Source organism: Mastomys coucha, unplaced genomic scaffold (genome assembly GCF_008632895.1).
Source record: "Mastomys coucha isolate ucsf_1 unplaced genomic scaffold, UCSF_Mcou_1 pScaffold23, whole genome shotgun sequence".
In the NCBI taxonomy this organism is placed as follows: Eukaryota; Metazoa; Chordata; class Mammalia; order Rodentia; family Muridae; genus Mastomys; species Mastomys coucha.
The window spans coordinates 24,450,859-24,473,728 of record NW_022196906.1 but is presented as its reverse complement, the minus strand read 5'-3'; the positions used below and the strand labels follow the sequence as shown (position 1 = coordinate 24,473,728).

Sequence of the window (22,870 nt, the reverse complement as noted above, 5' to 3'; positions counted from 1 at the left end):
GAGGGAGGTGGCTGCAGTGACCTGATCAGGTTCTCTGCAGGGGATAAGGTGGTTCCGGGCTCCCTCTTCACTGAAAGCCACATACACATTTGTACATTTTACTAAGGTGAACCGGGTGTGCTGGCTCTCATCTAAGACCCGAGGGAATGGACAGAGTCTTGCTAACTTTGAGGAGCCTGGAGACTCTTAGCACAAGATACATTAGCCAGGAAGAAGTTTAGCTCAGCTTTGTGTTGATAAGCATGAAATAAGGAAGCTTGCTTCTAATTCTGTCTTCTGGGGCTAGTAATTCAAGAATTCAAACTCTTCCAAGCAACCTCTGCATCCATGTAACCTTTCCTCACACAAGAGAGCATCTGGGTGCCTCAGGCATCTTCTGGGCATGTCTCAGAGGACAGGAGTTGGAGACATTTGAGTCTATATTAATTTATCCAATGAGGATAGGACCTCACACTTCGTTATGGCAAGGATGTCCTCTTTGTTTTCTTCCACATGAATTTAGCTCCTTCATGCAGAGATGTGGGGTGAAAACAACTTTTATTATGTCACACAATATGAACATATACAAATCTGACTACAACTCTTCAAATCCTAGGAATATAGGGAATCAAAGTCCAAGATAGTAAAATTCAGTTCGTGGTGATGCGGCTGAGTTGGTAAGTTAAATATAGGGAGGCAAAGCATAGGAACTGTCAGTGAGGACTAGGCCCTCCCAGCTAGTGAAGAACAGTCTCTGGGATGCAGGGCAAAGTTAGAGCACAGAGCTGATCAGAGGAAGGCCTCAAAGTCAACCCCAAGAATGTCTGAAGGGAGCCTGTGGCAAACTGGCAGAAGCAGAACTCAGGTCTACAAAGGGAGGAGTTTCTAGAGCAGATGTCACAGGTCACATGGATCACATGTGACTTAAATGCCTGTTCTTCCCAGAATTTCCCTCTTGTCTAGATTTTTCCTGCAGTCCTGCTTTTCCAAGACCTGTCTCGCTTCCTGGTACTAGCCAACAAATCCTCTGTGCTCTGAGCTGGAGGGTAGGGGGGTACGGGTGGTACTCCATCATGAACAATGAGTACTTCAGTTCAGTAGAGAAAAACAGCAAAATGCAAACTAAGAAGACTGCCACCATAACTACTCCTGCCTAAATGTCATGTCCTCATGTACTTTTGCTGCTTCAGTGTCTAGACTGTCATTTAATCCACTCTCTAAAGATGTGCTTCATTCAGATTACATAGGATGTACTTCAAAGCCTGTAGATTCAGATATTTGATATAATTGGCCTTTCTTGGTGTCTAGATAGAAGCAAAGACCAGGAGAATCTTGAAAACAAAGAGGGATGAGATTCTCTATCCCAAGGTCCCCTTTCTTTTATTCTGGAAATTTTCTCTAAACTTTCATATAGCCATTCATTTTAAAAATTGCTTTGAGAATTTTTTGTTTTATGTGTATGGGTATTTTACATGCATGTATGTCTGGGTACTCGGTATGTACATGGTCTGTGGAGGCCAGAAGAGGGGGTTGGAGCCCCTAGGGCTGTAGTTATAGACCACTGCCAGCCACCATATGGTGCTGGGAAATTTAACCCAGGTCCTGTGTAAGAGCTGCCAATGCTCTTAACCCCTGAACTGTCTCTCCAGCTCCATCCTTCCATTTCTCTATTGAACTTTAACTTCCGAATCCTACTGGGCTCACTCAGAAATTGAGCTACCTACCACGGGGAAGACAAACATGAGGGAGTATTCAAGACTCCTGTGACCCTTCCTTATTTGTTCATTTCATCTCTCTATTCCATATGTTATTCTAGTCTTTTAAAATTGATTTCTTTAAACAGGGGAAGGGGGGGAGATAGAAGGTTTTCAGAGGGGAAATCATGAAAGGGGATAACATTTGAAATATAAATAAAGAAAATATCTAATAATAATAATAAATATATTTTATTATTTATCATGTGTGATGTGTGTCTGTAAATGCATTCAGGGAGATAAGAAGATTTTAGCTCCACTGGACCTAGAGTTACTGGAGGTTGTTAGAGTTACAAGAGGCTGTGAGCCACCTACCGTGGTCCTCTGTAAGAGCATTATATTCTCTTGACTGTGGAGTCATCTTTCTAGCCCTGTCTTACTCTATTCTTAACAGCAGAATGGATACGTTAAAAAAAATATAGAGTTCCCTTAGAGGAAAGGGATGGGAGTGTTGGACAGCAGTGGGGTTTCTAGCCTCATGTAACCCAGACTGGCTTTGAACCTGTCATCTTCCTACCTTTACCCTGTGATGCTGGGATTATGGGAGTGTTACACCATAACCAGCTCACTTACCCTGTGCCTAACCTAAATCTAAAGTTTCAGGGTGGCTATAAACACACACATCTCTCCACGGGTTATCAGAAGTCACTTCTGCTGCACCACTTATTAACACAAACACCATTGTTTATGTAACTCAAGACGCATGAAGTAAACACACTGAAATAAATGGTAGAGAATAGCCTCCAGCAGGTTTTATTTGCCATCACTATTCCAGGTCTGATATTTGATTTAGAAAGGTCTTTTTCTGTCACTCCACCTTTATCGCTTCAACCCTAACTGTCACTCACAAGCTTAGCCTGTCAAGCCACCTCTGAATGGAAGCCTTATTGGGTGACTCCAAAATAGTAAATACCATGACCCAAATTCAAAACAAAACAAAGCAACAATAACACAAAAAAGGGCAAATACATTGCACTGGGGCATCTGGGACACTGGAGGGCCTTCTACTATGCCAGGTATTTAAAGAAGGATGTGAAAATTAGGGCTTGCAGTTATAGAGGAATGCATGTTATTCCACGTTCAGGAGAACCTGGTCTGAAATAGCTATAAATAGGGAAACGGAGCAAGGCCTAAAACAGAGACAGTTTAATACCAGGGCTTAGTATGGCACTTCAAGGTGAGTAGAAGGTCACTTCTCATCCAAACAACAGAATCAAGTCTTGAGAGGGGAGAAGATATGGGAGCCTGTGTCTAATAGAGGTAGTAGAGCTGCCTCTCTTTTCTTGTCTAAGAGAGCTGTAGGCTTAGTGAGAATGGTTCTAGATTTATGTGGCTTACACACATGAGAAATGACAATGAAGTCATGAAATAGAAAATATGTGTAAAAGTAAGGCTCTAACAAAAATTCCCAGTGCATTGTAAATGAATGAAAATAATAGATCTCTTAATTATCTACTGATTCAAAGAAAACAGAGAAGAAAAGATGACCAGGTTAAAGCTGACCTTTAATGACCTGTCCTTCTACTTATGGACATTTTCTACTGATTGAAATAGACCTACAGTAGATTAAAACTGGAGACTCATGTTATGACGCTTGAAGCAAGGTTTTCAACCCTAACACTTCCTGATGGTTTGACTGCTAATTCTTCACTGTGAGGAGCTATTCTACACATTAGAAAGTACTGAGCTACTATCTCTGATCCTCTACCTTAACTAGATGGTAGCTATGACAACCAAAAGTATCTCAAGACAGTGCCACATGTCCCTTGAGAACAAAATGGCTCTGGCTGAGAATCACTACATTAGACTAAGGGTCTTTTCTATTCAATATATCAGGCTACTTTTACAGTGGTTTTTAAAACCTTGGCACTTTAGCTCAATATCCTTCAAATTGTTGTTGGAGAGAATTAGAGAATATGTGTTACTGCTTGTATCAACATTTTAAGAAATATAAGTAGAATTTGAATAGAAAATATAGAAGTGCATTATATATATTAGGACACTTTGATTTCTCATGCATGTATGTGCCTGAGTATGTATAGATTAAATATGCATGTGTACCTGTATGCATGTCTGTATGAATGTACATTCAGTTTCAATATAAATGTTTCAGTATAAATGTTTCAATATAAATGTTTCAATATAAATGTTTCAATATAAAATGTGCTTCTTATTGTGGACAGAAGTTTTCAGAAAAGTTTTAATATAATAATACGTATAATGGACTAGGAATTATGAGACATCTCAAGGGATTTTTTATTTCCTAAAAACATCAGCCATCTCAGGGTACCCTGCAAATTATATACTGGCTCATTGCTCAGTAGCACCAATCTCTAGAGTGGGAGAGGAAGCGGGCCCTGGGAAGGTACAGTGTAGACTCGGGGCCTTTTCTATTAAGTAAGTTGCTTTTGCTGATTTCATGCTTGATAAAGCGGCTTCTTTCTCTCTGCTTCCTTTCTCAGCCTGTTTTCCTGCCATGGCCCCTTCTTGTGTTTATTCACAGGCCCCACATTAGTCTGGAGCTTTACTCTTCTCAATCTGATAACCCAGCCAGACCCAAGTTCCTCAGCTGTTTCTGAGAAAGCTCAACATTGCTGCCCTCTGACTGTGGATTTAGGTCACTATCCTTTCCTGTCCTCTGTTGGAGAAGAATGGAGAGGAAATGAACTCTGAGGGTGAGGAACCCTAGCATGGAGAAACCCTCCATGCACCTACTGTGAAATCTAAATTGGATTATTGAGTAGGTGCAAGCTTCTGTGACTTTTGCTTTTGTGTTTAGAGCCATGCTTCATGCATCCACATCTGTAAGACATGCCCATCAAAACAAGATCTTAACACTATAACTTAAGAATCTGGTTTCTTATTTTTATATCTAGGGCAAACATGCAATGGTTTAATAAAAAATATTTTTAATAATTGAGAATTGCAAGCAATATATATTCTAAAATTTATTTTATGTGCATAGATATATTATCTCCATGTATGTTTATGTACCAAGTACATGGCTGGTACCTGTATAGGCCATAAGAGGGTATTATATCCCCTGAGATTGGAGTTACAATTATATGGTTGCTGGGAAACGAACTCAGGACTTCTAAAAAAGCAGCAAGTGCTCTTAACCTTGGAGCTATCTCTCTATCATAGTTTTTTTTAAATTAGAAATCTATAAGTTAGAGATTTGAGGATCTTAAGCAAGGTCCTTCAGGAACTGTAGAGGTGACTTTTTCAGTCTCAGCAATTCTACACATGTTCATGCTGGGGACAATGAGATCTCAGCTACTCTATACCTGTACATGCTGGGGACAATGAGATCTCAGCTACTCTACACATGTGCATGCTAGGGACAATGAGATCTCAGCTACTCTACACATGTGCATGCTAGGGATCATGAGATCTCAGCTACTCTACACATGTCCATGCTGGGGACAGTTAGATCTCAGCTACTCTACACATATACATGCTGGGGACAGTTAGATCTCAGCTACTCTACACATATACATGCTGGGGACAATAAGATCTCAGCTACTCTACACCTGTACATGCTGGGGACAATGAGATCTCAGCTACTCTACACATGTCCATGCTGGGGACAGTTAGGTCTCAGCAGCTCTACACATGTACATGTTGGGGACAATGAGATCTCAGCTACTCTACACATGTCCATGCTGAGAACAGTGAGGTCTCAGCAGCTCTACAAATGTCCATGCTGGGGACAGTGAGATCTCAGCAGCTCTACACATGTCCATGCTGAGGACAGTGAAAAACCTTAATAATAGGTGGCTAAGAGGAACAAACAAGTTAAGAACTGGAAGGGCACTTACTCCTATTCAACCTCCTTTGAAGCAAAGCCCTCTCTATAAGTTCAAGACACAAACAGGGCTTGTCTGTTGAGTCTAGAAATAGGCTTTTATTTTACTTCTGTCATCCATTAGCAATGTGACCTATGGAAGCTTAATTAAAAGTGTAATTTTAGAATATTAGAAGTGCTTTTAAAATATTGTCCCCTTGTGAATTCTAGTCACTTGTTTTAGTTTTAGCCTCTGGGTTAACAAGTATCAGAGTAAATCTATCTTTAAAGATGGCACATTACAGTTTTATTCCTCTATTACATTTCTTCTATAAGCTATACATATTCTACTCTTTTATCTTCAAAGTTGGACAACCATCAGCTACCTAATGATGTCTTGAATGATGGAAAAAGAGGATTCCATGCTCTGGATTTGTGTTGCTTCATGGCTCCTTTCTTAACTAGAGGACACAGAACCACACATGCCTGGGAAGTGATCTGCTTAGCAGGGTGTAGGCAACAGAGCCTTCTTTGATCTAGATGCTTTTTGTCAAAAGTCCATGACTTTTGGCATACATAAAAACACTAACTGATATTGAATCTGCAGTCCACATATATACATTTAAAACACTCATAGACTTTAGCTAAGCCAGCAATATTCACCTTATCATTCCTCTAGGGTTGAGTTGCTTCCAAAGTTACTTATGAAAAAACACTGAAGAGGGGAGCGGGAGGAATAATACTCCATCACTAGAAATTGCTTCCTGGGGCATATCGGTCTCTCTCTCTCTCTCTCTCTCTCTCTCTCCCTCTCTCTCTCTCTCTCTCGCTCTCTCTCTCTCTCAGTATGTCCATCTTTTCTATAGACATATCATAACAAACAACCAGCTGTTGAAATTCAGACACATGTAATCATCACTATTCCCTTTCATAATCCTGTCAAAGCAGCTACTATGACCAGGCAGGACATGTTCCCTACGGAGTCTAGCCACTGTCTTGGACTCACTGTTTTCTTTCCTGAGTATTCAGATAACATCTATTTCATAACATACTTCAGAAACTTCCAGAGATAGATGTTAGGACCCATAACCTTTATCCATTTTTTTCTTTGTTTTAAGGCAAGACATCTGCCCATGTGCAATCCATTTCCAAATGACCACAAATGATCCTTTTTATGGACACTGAATCTCTAGTGGCAATTATAAATTTATCTAATTTCACAGACTGGACTTATCTGTGTTAGGTACATGGATTTGAAATACACACAGTCAGTTTGGTGGCACATGGAGGAAGGAATTGCTTGGGATCAGTGGGGTGAGGTGAGGTGGGGTAATCATGAGTTCCAGGTTAGCTAAGCTGTATCTCTGGTCTACAAACACAACTCGGGGAAGATGCTTGCATATCAAATGCGTGGCCTGGGATCAATTCTTAGTACAAAAACAAAACACACAAAATACTTTAAATTCTCTAGTATTACTACTTCCATTTTTATTGTACACTTCAATTCTACCTTCATGTTTGTTCATTCTTACTAGACCATTTTCCTTTCAAAGAAGCACAAACAGAAATGATACAACCTAGATTACACACCATTTGTTTGTTGTGGGTGAATAAATGCTTTCTCAGTGTAAGTAGCTAATAGTCTAGCACTTATCCCAAACAATCAGCATGACTTCAAAATCGATTTTAGAAAGCTGCTCTTTCCTAATTTTGACCCACAGTCTTAGGTCCTGTGTGGTAGTGTGCTGGCCACTGTTCAGATCAGTCCATTACTACTTCATCTGCATCACTCAGTCCATATCCCCGCTCTTTCTCAGTGTTCACCTAGAATCTGATCTCAACATCAGTCTTCATCTCACTGGATGCTGATTCTTCTGTTTTCCCTCATTAGACTTGTGTGTGCAATTTGTTCACACATTCACTGAACCTCTGTACTGGTACAGCTTTTTGTCAATGCCAAAAGAATAAGACTTAAAGCTTGGAGGGCAGGGGTCTGGCTTACTCGAAGGAGCATTTAGCATAGCAGTGACAGATACATAGTAATCAGTCTAGTATCTACCTCAATTCTATTCTAGAACTTTCATGAGTACTTCTGTTGCTAATACTTTTTTTTTTTTTTTTTTTTTTTTTTTTTTGGTTTTTCGAGATAGGGTTTCTCTGTGTAGCCCTGGCTGTCCTGGAACTCACTCTGTAGACCAGGCTGGCCTCGAATTCAGAAATCCACCTGCCTCTGCCTCCCAAGTGCTGGGATTAAAGGTGTGTGCCACCACTGCCCAGCCAATATTTCAATTCCATTGGTTCTATAGCTCATAAAGCAATATGGTTTAAAGTCTCACTCTGTTTTGCTTTTCTATGAATCCTAGTATCTCTCATCCACTCTTTTTCATGTGAAGCAATGATTTTCCAGTTTTTACTTTATCTATTGTCTTCAACTTCTCTCTTGTACTTGAATGATGGTCTCCAGAAGAACGTCTTTTCTAGACTTTCTCGTGTTTGTGGTTAGAGGCCATCATGAATTACTGCAGACTATTGACAGTGAACATAAACCTAGTGTGGCAACCCACATTTGTCGTCCCAGCACTCAAGAAGTGGAGGAAACAAGATCAGACCTTCAAGGGAATACTCGGCTACATACTGAATCTGAGGCCAGTTTGGAATACAGGAAGCCCCATCTAAAACAAATAAACGAGCAAGCAAACAAACAAACAATCCACAAAAAGAAAAGAAAAGAAAAGAAACCCACCCCAAACTACAGACTGACGCATGGGTAAATACATTCTCTAGGCCTTACATTCTGCATATAGAGTCTAGTAACTATTAGAGATGGAGTCTATGCTTCTTTTACTGTATCCATTTGCATTCCAGGCAAAGCTACTGCTGTAGGCAGTGGCAGTCTGTCAGCCATCATCCAGACACACTGTCCAGAAAGATATGTCACTCTATCAGTCACAGTTCTCAACCCACAAGGCAGAATCTCTGTAAAAAATCATTCTCAATTTCTTCTTGTCTTTGACCCCAATCCAACATTACACCTTACTACCTCAACATCTCATGAATCTATCACCTATAGCATTCTGTTGGCAGTGACCAAAGCTGAGCTTCTCAACTTTCATCTCCTTCAGTTTAACTCTTTCCTAATTTATCTCCCTCAATGAAGCTTTGTCTCTTTCTATTAATTGTCTACAGCACTGTTAAAGTGATTTTTCCAAATTGCCAACATGATCTTGTCATCATGAGGTATGCTTGTAGGTTGCATCCCATCTAGTGATGGACAGTTGCTTGGTTCTTCATGAGGCTCAGTGAGAGTCTTCAGGGCTCCATGTGAGTGAGCTCTGTCTGTCTTGAATGTGGTACATACTGAACCATTTAGCTCCCGTGAGAACCAAAGACAAGCTACACTTTTCCTGCTCTGCTTCAATGCTCAGCATCTTCACAACTACTGTCGACTGCCCTCACTCTTCAAGTTCTTTTCTGCTATCACCTGGTCTGGAAGCCTTCCCTGGGCTTCTCATAAGTGACTGCTTAGTCTTTCCCCAAGCCACACAGAATTCCTTTGTAAAAACCTTAGTTTTACATTAGAACTCCTCATTTGTAAGTTGGCACCTCTCACTGGGTATTCAACATCCTATTGTGGGGACTTGGGGCTCTTTTCATGTATTTTTTAATGATTACACTTGAAAAAGAGTAGCTGAGAATATCAGCTCATGTGTTGTAGTGAGGAAATCTCTGATTTTCGAGTATGGCTACAGTTCGAAATAAACTCTGGACAAAGCATATACCCAAGTATTTAAAGAAGAGAACAAGTTGTAAGCTTTTAATCATTCACCCTTATAGTAGAGGACAGTGACAGATTGAAAACACTGTGGACAAGCTGGAATATGGAAGTATAACCCTGCAATCCCAGCACTTTGAGGCTGAGGCAAGAGGATCCCCAGTGAGGCCAACCTAGGCTACAAAGGGAGACTGTCTCATAACAAGCAAAGAAGCAAGCATTGGGCATGGTGGCATTCACTTGTAGTCTCGGAACTTGGGAAGATGAGATAGAAGGATCAAGAGTTTGAAGCTAGCCTGGGCTACAGGGTGAGCCCTTGGTATGAAAACAGAACAAAAAAAATCAAGCAAACAAACTCCTCAAACCACAAACCACCAACCAAGCAACCAATCCAAACAAAACAAAAACTCCAGTAGACTGTATACAATATAAACATGCTTTGTATTTATGTATTTGCATAAATGTTTGGCCATACACCTTAGATTTACTTTCCTAGTAATGGACTTTTTGAAAGCTACCAATCAAATTAAAATGTGTGCCAATACACCAGCTGCAGGGTGGATGCTGTCAGAAATATGTTGGTAATAAGTTAGCTGATCTAGAATGAAGAATTTATTATGAAAAATCTATGCAATGGGCAAGTAACATGTACTTATGCATCCTGCTGGAAGGGACAAGGGGTGAAAGGCAAGGGTTCGTGGCCCAGCCGTGGCTTCTTTCTACACACTATAAATCCTGGGGAAGGGAGCCAGCTGCCAGCTGCCAGCTGCCAGCTGCCTGTGTTTCTTTCTGTTGGTTTTCTTGGAAAATAAGCCCTGAGGACACAAAGGACTGAAAGTCAAACACGAGAGAGAGAGAGAGAGAGAGAGAGAGAGAGAGAGAGAGAGAGAGAGAGAGAGAGAGAGAGAGAGAGAGAGAGAGAGAAGTCTACGATGACTAAGTCACCCATGTGTTTTAGGAAGTGTTTCTGATGGATGGAACAACACCAAGCTGCTTCCAAACCAGTTTTTGAAATTAGAAAGAAGAAAAGAATGTAGCCGGATGGGGGTGGGGTGAGGACACAGACAAACATCAAAAGCTGGCTCCCTTTCTAACAAATATGGCACAGAAAGGAGACACTTGTAGTTTCTGGCAAAAATAAGACTAAGTGCAAAAGGTGGTCTGAAGATATTTGTTCCAGAGCTGGACATGGGGACACTTTTAAGATTTTAATTTGAAGATATATTATACAAATCTGCCTCTGAAGGCAGTCAAGTCCCCTCCCCCACTTGGTTAGTAACCACAGCATAACCTCAAACACCTCTGACTGGCTTTTCAAACAGGAGGATTCCTATGCTATCCTCTTCACAAAGTTACCAAGGTGAAATGAGAAAAAAACGAAAACTGAAAATGTTTCTGAAGATGCTGTCTTTGTGCATGTAACAGAGAAAGTGACCCTACCTATCCCTTGTAACAACCCCATCAGATCCAGAGAATAGGAAGAAGACAGTGAGCTTTGCCCTTTGTGCCTCAATTTCCCAATAGGCTCAGGAAAACAAAGACAGAAACAATAAGTCACTGGTACAGAGTAACTAACCAGATTGAAGAGAAGCCTGTTAAGTTAGGGGTAACATGAAAATTATGTCAGAATCTCCCCAAAGCTTAACCTCTTTTTACTAAACAAGGACACTTTCATTATAGAGACTAGAGGACCTACAATATCTCATCCCCCACCCAATTTGGCCCCATGTGAACTGCAGGTCTGGCTCATACACAGTCTCCAGGTAATAACCCTGAGCTTGTCTTTCAGTGGAGGGCAAAGGCAGGGAGGTGGCTGAGGTGGGCCAGTAATGAAAAGGGCCACCCATTCAGAAGAAGATTGAGTCAGACAAGGGGAAAGGGCAGTGAGGGGTGGGAAGCCCTTAGCACTGGAGCACCAGGAAGAAAGGCCAGACACAAAGAAAGGAAGAGGCAGAAAGTTAGTGGTTGTCCTGACAACCAGGGCCCCTACTGTTCCTGATGACTTTAACTCACAGGGGTGCTCCCCTCTTGGCTGAGAGTGTAGTCACCACTGCAGGGAAAGAAGAAAGGAGGCAGAGGAAAGAGATCTAGGTAATTATGAGCTCTTTATCAGGACAGCGCCTGCTTCCGAATGTCACTAGTATTAGAAGTACCAGAGTTGGAGTGTGCTCAGCCAAGATTTGGAAGAGAATTACCTGGGATCCTGTTTAAATAAGCAGACCTTGCAGGACTTCAAGACAGGCTGTGAAAATGGCTACAGAAGGCTAGAAAAGATCAGTCTTGCAGACAAAGGATCAACAGGAGAAACAGATGACTAAGAGAAAGAAACAGGAAATCCTAGCAGGGAAGCAGGAGAGAAAGAAAAGCGAACGAGATGGGGTACCTGGTGTGGGAGTGGCTATGGAGTCATCTAATGGCACTGGTTTCTGCTGTCCTGTCTATAGGATGACTTTCAAAAGCTTCTCAAGCTGAAGGTTATCCTGACTCCAAGGAGAGATACTAAGGAGACAAGGACAGCATTGGGGCAGCTCCAGGGTTTTTGCATGGGGGCAACTCTGTATGAATCAGCTATAGTTAGAAAGCATAGGGAAATAATGCATAAAACTAGAAAGGAGGAGAGGAAGGGCTGTTGGGGCTAATCTTGATGCTGCACCACACAGCAAGTCACCCACACAGGAAGCCCTAACTCTCCCTGAGAACTGCAATCCACTGCTGCTGCCATTCCCTTGAAGTGAGACTAAAGCATATTGCTGGCAGTGCATATCTGCTCCTTCACTGCTCCACTGTCAAACTTTCTTCCTTGATGGGCACTTGATGGCTACTCTGAGGACAGAGTGAGGATCAGAATGGAGTATAGTTCAGTGGCAGAGCACTTGCATAGCACCTACTTTACACAGATGTATCATCATGCATATCTAAGGCTTTGAGATCCAAAGGGACTAAATATGGGCTATTTCAGAGATATCTGACAAAATTCTCTCAATTCAGATGTCTGTCCAGCTCATTATTACCACAGACCTCTAGTTCACTCTGTTCTCAATGCATCAGTTCCAGCACTGAACTCTTAAGGGATGGGACCCACTCAAAAGGCCATCTCTGACAAGACTGACCAGAGAACAGTGTGCTGAGGACCCATCAGATCAGGGAGGATGTGAAGGATGAAAGATACTCAGCCTGTTTATGTCACTGGCACCATGGAGTGGCTCCTGAATTATGGAGCAATGCTTAGGCATTATAATCACGGGGCAGAGATACTCTTTTTTTTAGATATAAATTTCTCCTTTCCCAGTTTCCCCTCCAAAATACAAACAAACAAACAAACAAACAAACAAAAACAACAAGAACAAACCCATGTTGCCTCCCCCTCCCAATGCCTGCCACCCTGCCCTTTCCCACTTATTGGCCTTGGCATTCCCCTACACTGGGGCCACAGCTTGCAAAGTCAATCTTCCTTACAGAAGGTGTATGGTATTTTTTAACCTGCAGCGCCATCTGGTGCGTACAGGGAGAATTTTAGTACTAATTTTCCAAGCCACAGAATGCACTCACTATTCAGAGAACCAGATTAAAAGCATTCAAAATTATTACGAGCTAGTTGCTTTCTATGTAAAAGAATAAGTATTGTACCCCATTCATACATGCTGCACTCTTTGAAATACTACTTAGCTCCAAACACATAGCTTCCTCTTCCAAAAATGTATTCCACATTAGCTTTCTCCTAAACAACCTCCATTCAGTAAGTCACACAGAGTGAGGCAGGTCTGTCTGATTTCAATTCCCACATTCTTCCTATGTGGAAAGGGAGTAGGGAGTGTTCATAGACAGCACAACAGCAGGGTCTGCTTCCAGAGAGCATAAGGTCAGTGGGACCTCACAGTGGGCCAAGATGCTCAAGGGCACTGTGCTGTTTCAGAAAGTAAAACGGTACTGTAGTGGCAGACAGCCTCTGAGTAGCCTGGGAGTGGGTGCAACCACAGCTCTGGGTATTGGAGATGGGGACATTTTATGGGAAAAACCGAGCAGGGGTGGGGGCGGGGGGTTGTTTCTTTGGGTGCCTCTTGTCCCCCAGCACTGCCAAGGATACTCGAACTTCTCACTAGTGATGAGAGACGTACTAAGACAAATGGGATTGCATGCGATCTTGCACATCTGCTCATTTAACATAATTTCAGTCAGTGTCTTCTATATGTCAGAGGAGGCATTTGAGACACAACTGTGAATAAGCTGAATCTTTGCCTTCAAGAATCTTACATAGTCTAATCTGTTGCCAAAACTCACACTCTCAGGTTCCTATTTGTCATTGCAGGTAGGCAACAAGTACTGATAATGTGGCTTGGGAAATGACATTCTCTTTAGGTTTAAATGCGTCAATATTCTGATTTTCCCCTTCAATTTATAATGACTAGTGCTGTACTTCTATCAGAATATATGAAAATTTAAGAACATTATAAAATACACAGAAGAATAAACACACAATCATAGACAGCAGATAGTTATTACACATCTATTACAATGTTATATTATACTGTAATATATTATAATAATACTTATTAGATTAAGTGGAGATTCTCATGTCATAGGATAGGGCATGATATCTTTAATATAATATGAATTTAGAGTAAGTGACACCCCTCAAATGCAAGTCAGACAGTGTATATAGTTGACAAAACTGCTGGGGTCTTTCCTGGCTCAGCCACAGATGGCTTCCCTGTAATGTGTCTAGTAGGTGAGCCTTGGCAAGACACATTCCTTCCAACTAAGGAGACACAATACAATTTGAAGGAAGCCATCACTACACAAAGCCTCTAATTTCAGCACTTTAAAACACAGCCCAGGTCAATGATACTTTTGGGCCAGAAATAACCTAATACAAGAAATTAAAGACGTATTGAGTCAAAGGATCTGGTGCTCCAGCAAAACCACATGCTTTTTCTAGAGAAGCTGTCATGGGAAGAAGTTAGGTGTGAGACAAAGCATGGCACTGGCACTGTACTGGACGGAGTGAGGTCTAGAGTAAAGAGACACAGCACTTGTCTCCTGGTGACTCAGAATTGTTTTCATATTCTTTCTCTTGTTGTGGACAGGGTGTAGAAAAGAAACTCTAGGGAAGATTAACTTCTGGCCAAGGAGTGCTTAAGAAGAAAGTCAGAACCTGCTGATGGAAGTAGATGCATGAGGTAGCATCAGAGGCATCTGACCCAGAGACCAGTCTGGAGAAAACTAAAGACTAGACAGGACTAAGACCCTGGAGCCTAGTGAGGCAGATTTTAGCAGGTAAGGTTTTGTGAAGAAGCTTGTACAAAAGGGAGGCATGCCGTGCGAGGGGAAGGAACTGTTCAGGCACTGAAGCGGGATGCCTGTAGAAGTGCACATCAGCACATGCAGTAGGTATTTATTAGTAGCAGTATTAGTAGGTTTACCTGCTAGTGAGAATCTAATAAATGTCAGGCCCTTTCCTATCGTAACTGCTTGCATCCTTCCTTTTGGTGGCAGGCCTTGAGTTTCCCTTAATAAGTAACTGTCACAAAGGCCCCTCAGGCTGTTGCACACATACGCACCAAGAAAGTCAGCTTATGCTGAGTTCTACCCAGATAACACCTATGACTCCAAAGTGACATAAGAGAAGAGTAGCAATAATGTTCACATGAGCCATTGGTGATTGTCCTTGGGAGACACACACGGGTATCCCACTGGGCAGCCCACACTCTCCAATGATCCTACCTCTATCACCACCTTCTAGACTTTGAGAGATGGCTTGTTGAGCAATACCTTGCCTAAGAGGACTCCATGACCTAGCATAAGCTCTAGAAATTGCCATTTAATATTTAATTTTCTCCTTTGTTTACAGCTTGTTGGATTTCTTCAACCTGCACATTTTTTTCTTCTTCTCACTATACTTAGTGACTGTATATACTCTTTACTCTCCTCTACTCCCAGGTCACTGAAATTACCATGTCAGGTAATTTCATCTCCATATGTCCCCAACACACAAACACATACTCATTTTCCCTCTCACTCACACTTTAAGAAATGTAGACAGAGATGCCAGGAATGTGTCTGCTGCCCTTTTGACATAGGGTCTGATGCCATCTTCAGGGCCATGGGGAGGGCAGAGCCGTGGACATGGCATTCACGTACTCGGATGCTGGCCTGGCTCCTATTTTTATCGTGGCATGGCTCTGGGCATCTAGGCAAGGAGCTGGTCCAGCTTCTTCTCATTCCTTTACTCTCTACATCAGGGCTCCAAAATAATTTTACCCCTTTACCTTGGCTGGGTCTTCCTGCCCCAAGCCTTCTACCAACAATGGAGCACAGTACATCTCTCCTTCCCTCCAACCCAGACTAGTTCTGAGTATTTTTCCAGTTTCCTAAATTCATTTCTGATGCACACAGGGAACTTTAAGATTTCTTCTGTTTTCAGACACAAGACGTTTGCACGAGCTGGATTCATTCGTTCCCTGGCTTAGACTGCTATCCTCACTCCCCTTTCCTCCCAAATAAGGAGTTCTCCTTGTTACATAATTGGATGTTCCCAGCACAGAAGCTGACATGAGGTCAGCCACGCATGCGTGCAACACTTGCCTTTGACTTAACCATGCCTTTTTTGGGCATCTAACTTCTCTTGAGCTTCCCTCCCCCACTCTCTCCACACCATCAACAATCAAGGGAAATTTATAAGCCTGGCACAGACCAGAACTCCTCCAATGTTGGCTCAGAAGGAGAGGTCATGAGGTTGAATTTACTCTGTCTCTCCCTGCCCCGCCTTTGCAGCTAGAGAGAGTGTGCTTACAATCTGGCAGGAGTCCCTGGAGTCCAAGGCAGTCCTGTGTATAGGTCTTTTAAGGGAGCAGGGAGTGGAGGAAGCTGGAAGCAGCAGAAGTAAGCATGTCTGCATAAAGATAATGATGCCATATGGTGGTAGTGAGGACATTTTTCGGGGCACAGCACCTACATCTAGGTGGCTATCCCCTCCTGGACACCAAGACTACACAGAGCTCAGGAAAAGTAAAGCAGCAACAGCAGCCATTGTGGCTTGTGATGGCCACCATGTTTCTTAAAGCACATAAAGGGCAGGAGCCCAAGCGACCTGCAAAAGGCTACTTGACTCCAGTATTTAAGGTTTTAGACAGAAATGTGGTCATAGGGGCACTAGGACCTTGTACACCATCCCTTGTAGTGGGGTCAGGGTGGGTGTGTTGGGTGTGTGTGTCCTGCAGCTCCAGGAGAGATCAAATTCCCAGCTTCTTTGCTTACCACACAAACCCCTTTTTAAAATTAGTGATTACAGTTTGCCAAGAGGACAGTTATGGAGGCTACCATCAGAGATCAGAGGTGCTCTCTCTGCTCCACATAGATATGGGCATGTAGTTTGGAGTCTACAGACGACCTGATAATCTCCTCTTTGGAGATGTTGGCTACTCAGAGCAGTGACTTTCAGGTTGGCTCTTATCCCATGAAGCCATGGGGCAAAGGTTTGACCCTGAAAGTTAAGAGAATCACTATAGATGAACCATGGAAAAGCGTGGTTTAGCCTTTGTGTGTATTATTTATGAACCTTATGATTTTGACTTAATAACCTCAATTCCTTATAAACCATAGATTCCCCAGGTTAGAAGCAGGGATCATAATACCTCCTTCACAGAGCTCTTTAAATGGATTAAATTATAAAATATGCTCAAAATGTCACATATAATGCTTGAGTGAATTAATCTCCAAAATAGACATTTGCTGCATAGTAAATACATATAAGCCGATAAGATTATCCATTGAAATACTAACTTCTGAAGTGAGCTAAATTAGTTATTACTAAATGAAGTTAGTAAATACTAACTTCTGAGTGTTCTTCATGTGACTACACGTGGGGACTTGTTAATGTGACTACACTGTGGGCCATAGGAGTCAAATCCTTGAAGCCTTTGGATGGAGGGAAGTGGTCCATTCTGCAAAGACCAGGACTCCCCCCATCTTCTTCCTCCTATTAAAAAAGTATCTGGAAAATTATAAAGCTAGAATGCATTCTGAGAGCCAAATAAAAACCATTTGTGAGGAAAGAGAGGTTTGAGCAGAGAAGGAGGTGGTCCTCATTTAAGTTTAGCCTATAGATGGGTGGGGTGGGGTGCCAACCACCACAGTGGTAAACCTTGCACTAACAGACAGGAGAATGGTGAAGGAGAGGGTGGAGAGATGGAAAGGAGACCTATTGGCAGAAGCTACCCAAAGAACAATGACCACAGCAGAGCCTAGCACCCCTGCGTGAGCAAGTAGCCCATGCAGCCACATTTTTTTGTTCAGGCCACTTACAGTCATTGAACACATGGCTATGTTCCTGCTTTTCCAAATGGTGCCTCCACCATAAAACAAAACAGAAGCAAACAACAAAGTCTCTGAGAATGAAAGGTGAAAAGCTGGGGAGTCAGGGGCACTCGGAGGTGTGTCCTCTCTGGTTCCATTACAGCTAGAGTCACTTCTGGGCTTCGCTACCCTGCTTCATCAGACAGCTCTCTCTGCCTGGCTAACTGGGCTAACAGAAGTGTCCAGGAGGACGGACGGGAAGAGAAGGTACGGAGCTTGACTCCCATTCCCTTCTCATTAGGAATGGGTTCCAAAAGCCCTCCTTATCCAGTAAATCTAGACAACATGACTGAAACTGAGCACTGTCTGTGTTTGTGTGTCTTAGACCAGGTACACGTACTGTGCTTTTGAGTTAAGTCTGAAACTTTCTTGGTTGCTGTTTTAACAAAAGAACCTACTGGTATAAATCAACTTCAAAGGCCTCATGGAGCCTCCTCCATTGTTCGAAAACTCAAATCTGTCTTGGTCAGTCAGGCATACAGGGATGATTATAGGTGGCAACAGTAGACTAGTGTGAGATGGAGATCTTAAACACACAGAGTAGAACTAATTTGAAGCCATTAGAAACATAAGACATTTTTTCATCATTTCCTAGTCTGAAGAACAAATATGATTTTTTTGGGATACTTTGTAGTATACATAAAGAAAAAAAATAGCTCACCTGTGCTCAGTTCAATGGATGGCAGCTCCCAGGGACTAAACCACCAACCAAAGAGTACACATAGTGGGACTCATGGCTCCAGCAGCATATATATAGCAGAGGATGGCCTAGTCAGTCATCAATGGGAGGAGAGGACCTTGGCCCTGTGAAGGTTCTATGCCCCAGTGTAGGGGAATGCCAGGGCCAGGAGGGGGGAGGGAACAGGTTTTTTTTTTTTTTTTTTTGAAGGGAAACCAGGAAAGGAGATATCATTTGAAATGTAAAGAAAGTATCTAATAAAGAAAAAAAGATTATTAATTGAATTTCCCAGATGAGGAAACCAAGCTCAGAGTATAAAACATGGGGAGTAGTCTGTGGTAGTGTAGACCAGGCTTTGGAACAGCTAGGTTGAATGCTGGCTCCACTGTCCACTTGCTTTCTACCAGTGAGGCAAGAAAAAGTTCAGGCCAGCACAATCATGACTTTTTTGATCTCATTTACTGTACTTGGCTTGAATCCTGAAGTGAGGCTGGCCTTTTCTGTGTATGTATCCCTGGCGGTGTGCCTCTTGTGGATCAAACTTCCCTGTGAGATAGCAGTTCTTCAGTGATTTTCCTGGATCTAGATAACGGTCTCTGTTCTGTGTCTGGATTGGCCTAAGTCCTTTAATATTCTAGGCTATTCACACTGCAACTTAACTTCTTCCAACTTCTAAGTTATGGATCCCAATCCTTTTTTTCCAATTTTCCCTAATGTTTCTATGCTGTTTTGCTCCTATTGAATAGTTTCTTGAGTTTATAAGCCAACCCACCACATACATGATCAGAGGAGTGGGGGCCCCAGTCCTTGCACACTACTAGATGTCACTGAACCACACACTACCAGACTTTAGATTCCATTACTAAGGATCTTTCCACTCTTGAAAGCATGACAATCAATAAAGGGAAGTTCAATAAAGGGTGAAGAGAAATAAGAGCCGGATTAGCAGCACTCACAGGTAACAGAGTAGAATACAACGGAACTAGAGTTAAAACTGCAAAAAATATCAAGAAGGAAAATGTTTATTCAGCCAAATATTTCAAGAAGCTGTACCAAGCCTGGCACATGGGTAGGTCCTCATGGCCCTTAAGCTAACAGAAGGAGCAATTTCTCAATCTTAGCACTAGAGGCATTGTGGGAAGAATATGCCACCACTGTGTGTGCAGAGGGGTAGATGGGGAGGAAGCACAGCAGGGAGTGTTCTGTGTAACACTGATGGCAAGTAGCATACAAAGACTCTACCCACCAGATACCTTCCAAGGAGCATTTCTATCCTCCTTCCCTGTTGTGACAACCCAGACCTCCTCCTGTGTTGCTAAGTGTCTCCAGGAACAAAAGAATCTATTGTGAATCATGATGTTAGGAAACCTGGATAATTTCTATAATGTAATAAGTATCCCTGTTAACAAGAGTGAGTGGAGACAAGGGCTCCTGAATTCAGGGGAAAGTGAGAGGAGATGGTATAAAAAAAAAGTGAGTGAAATCAGGCCTTCAGGATCCAAAAAATATTTATTACTATGTCTAGCATGAATGAATGGGGAAAGTAATGAGGTTGGACAAGAAATCAGTTGTGGAAACTTCCATCTATTCATAAGTCTTTCAAGCTATCTCTAAGGCTAAGGTGCAAGTCCAAGTCTCTCTCTGCTTCACCATACTGTAAGCACTATGTACAATTAAGAGAAATGACCACTGCACAGAAATGAAAGAAAGACACAGGGCTTGAGGATGTAAAAATGGAAAACTGATCTCAGAGCGTGGTACCACATTATTATGAGACTATCTCTTACATTCTAGGACACTTTTGCTGGTCCTTGAAGCTGAGTTAATAATAATACACTTTGAGGTCACATAAGACTTAAAACTATATGCTCTCCACCTGTTTAATTTGGATTTAAGTGAACAATGTAATAACCAACCTTACTTGCCTTGACTTTACCATGTAATTGAGGTTTCCAACCTGAGATAATGCATAGCTTTAATCTTATGTATTCTTTCATGCCCTGACCCAAAAGTAACTCATGTGTTTGTGTGTTACAGTAATAAATGCTGAAAACAGAAAGTAGGTTGAAACAAAGATCCACTATAAAGGCTGGAAGCAGCCTATGTGTGTTGCTGGATAACTCGTTAGTGTGTCATTTGGGGTCAGTTGGAGTAAGTGACTTAATCCCTGTAAAATCCTTAACCTGTTAAAGGTTCCTGTAAAGCATCCTCCTTCCCCACATGATGCTTTCTGTAGTGCCCAATAAAGTCTGAGCAGAAGTCCTTTGTTATGGACACACACAGACGAGACACAGCATTCGGATAAGCATAGGAATCCAGATTCATACTCATACAATGGTCAGATTCAGGTAGGCCAGAAACCATAAGCTATAGAAAGACAGAAAACATGAGACAGAATTGGGCTCACTTTTGATCGAATGACCCCAAAGAAAGTGCTTTGATTTCTTTTCTTAATGTCACACCAATGCATAGTGGTGATCACCAGTGTTTTTAAGTTGACACATTTTGGTGTCTCGAATGAGGAATCTCTAATGTGTTAAATCAATGTACTAGAGAGTTAAAGTACTCTGGGAACAGAGGCAATGTTCAGTGTGCTATCTATGTCTGAAACCTTAGAGAATTATATACACTCAAACTTGAGACAAGGTGGTTACAAAATGGCTTCTGATAGGGTCTCCCCCACATTCCTAGAATGCTGAGGTCACAGGCTCTTTAGATGCTATATATTAAACCTTCCTAGTACAAAAACAAGTTCCAGGTCCAATTTCTTAGCAAATTGAGGCTCTAAAGTGACAGAGTGTTCAGCAATCTTACCTCTGAACTAGAGTTCCAAAGATAATGCGGAGGAACTTGTGCATGCTTTCAGTACACAGCCACCTCCACTGCTCCATCAACAGCAGAAGGATCAGATCGAAGGCTGTGTCAGCTAACTCTGTTCCTGGGGACAAAGCATCAGAGGTAACTCAGGAAAAGGCCTCTCCTCCTACAGAGCTGTGGTGGCAGTCAGGTCTTCTCTGGCTTCTTCTTGTTATCCTAGAGTTTTGAGATCCCTCTGCACAATATGAATCAAGAAATGCTTGCATCTATCACTCAGTGATGGGCTCTGTATGCTTTTACAACTTTTTTTGTTTCTGATGTCCTGTCATGGCGGGTTTTTTTTTTTTTTTTTTTTTTATTGTCTTAACAGATCTTGTACATAATTATTTTACCTATCTGGCCTGTTTTCCCCTGTATTTCTCCAGGATGCTGACTCCATTCTACTCCAAATAGGGGGTCACAACTGCTGACTAACTGGAACTGGCAAGGCACTGTGCCTTCCACTCACCCCCACAGTGAATAATGGAAAGGAACAGGCTGATTGAGGGAAAGAACTGAGATTCATTCTCCAACAAAACCACCTCTTAATTACACAGACCCGTGTGGTGGAGTGCAGGAGGCTGGAGTCGGACTTTGAGATAACATGTGGTTCTAGAAAGAGTACCACACCTCTGGTTAAATGCCTTGACATTTACCGATTTCTTTTCCATTTGGAAGACCTGAGGGGCCACAGATGTGCTCATGTTTACACGGGGCTGAAGTATCTTGAACATCTATTCACTGGAAAGAAGTGTCTATTCTCTAAATCTGGGCTGGGATTCCCACCTCATGTCAGGGTCCCAGGAGTATGCTGATGTTCCACAATGACTAGGGGAATTTGGCATTTCTGCCATGATTAATGTTATCATTGTCATCATCAATGCTCTGGGAGTCTAGGCTCAGTGGGGACTTTCTGGACCAGCCTGCACCAGCTTTCTTCTTCCAAAGGTGTTTTAGAACTCAAATCACTTTGGGGTTTGGGCTGATCTGAACACTGAATCTCACTTCATTTTAGATTCTGCCCAGTACATATTTTTTTTCTGTGCTGTATGTATGTATGTATGTATGTATGTATGTATGTATGTATGTATGCATGCATGTGAATAGATGCTTCTTTCCAGTGAAGAGATGTTCAAGCCCAGTATAAACATGAGCTCATCTGTGGCCCCTCAAGTCTTTCAAATGCGAAAGAAATTGGTGAATGTCATGTATGGGAAACGTCTAGTTCTTTGCTCAAAGGTGGACTATTCTTCCCTCAGCAAACAGCCTCCTCAGTGCCACCAGTTCCTCAGGATGAGCATCTGTCTGCAGCTGCCTCCCTGTGGTAACATGTTGTCATTACAGTAAAAGGAAAGCAAAAGGAATCAAAAAGGTCCCTTTGAAGAAAATGATGAACTCCACAACACAAAGACATTAGTAATCAAGACTGAATCTCACAAACATGCCCACAGGCCATCTGACTTAGGCAGTTCCTCAAGCAGCTGAGGTTTTCCTCTCGGATGACTCTAAGCTGTATCCTGTTGACAATGATAGCTAACTAGAAGCCCCATTGTGTCACAAACTTAAACGGAGGTTCATAGAGCAGAGGCCACGTGACTTGTTTTTGAGCATCTGGGAGTCAATATGAAATTAGTTTTTCTTCTTCATCCCACAGTATCTTCCCTTAAGATGTTGTCATCATTTAGTCTTAG

At 42.1% G+C, this 22,870-nt stretch overlaps 1 protein-coding gene across 2 annotated transcripts in view; it reads right to left on the bottom strand.

Annotated features, from left to right (window-relative positions):
- The window catches only part of Snx19 (sorting nexin 19), a 44,371-nt gene that overhangs the window by 10,783 nt on the left and 10,718 nt on the right, over positions 1-22,870 (bottom strand). For both annotated transcript variants that reach the window (XM_031343587.1, XM_031343586.1), the window contains exon 8: positions 21,138-21,261. In XM_031343587.1, coding sequence (XP_031199447.1) covers positions 21,138-21,261 — 124 coding nt within the window. The remainder of the gene's footprint in view (positions 1-21,137; positions 21,262-22,870) is intronic.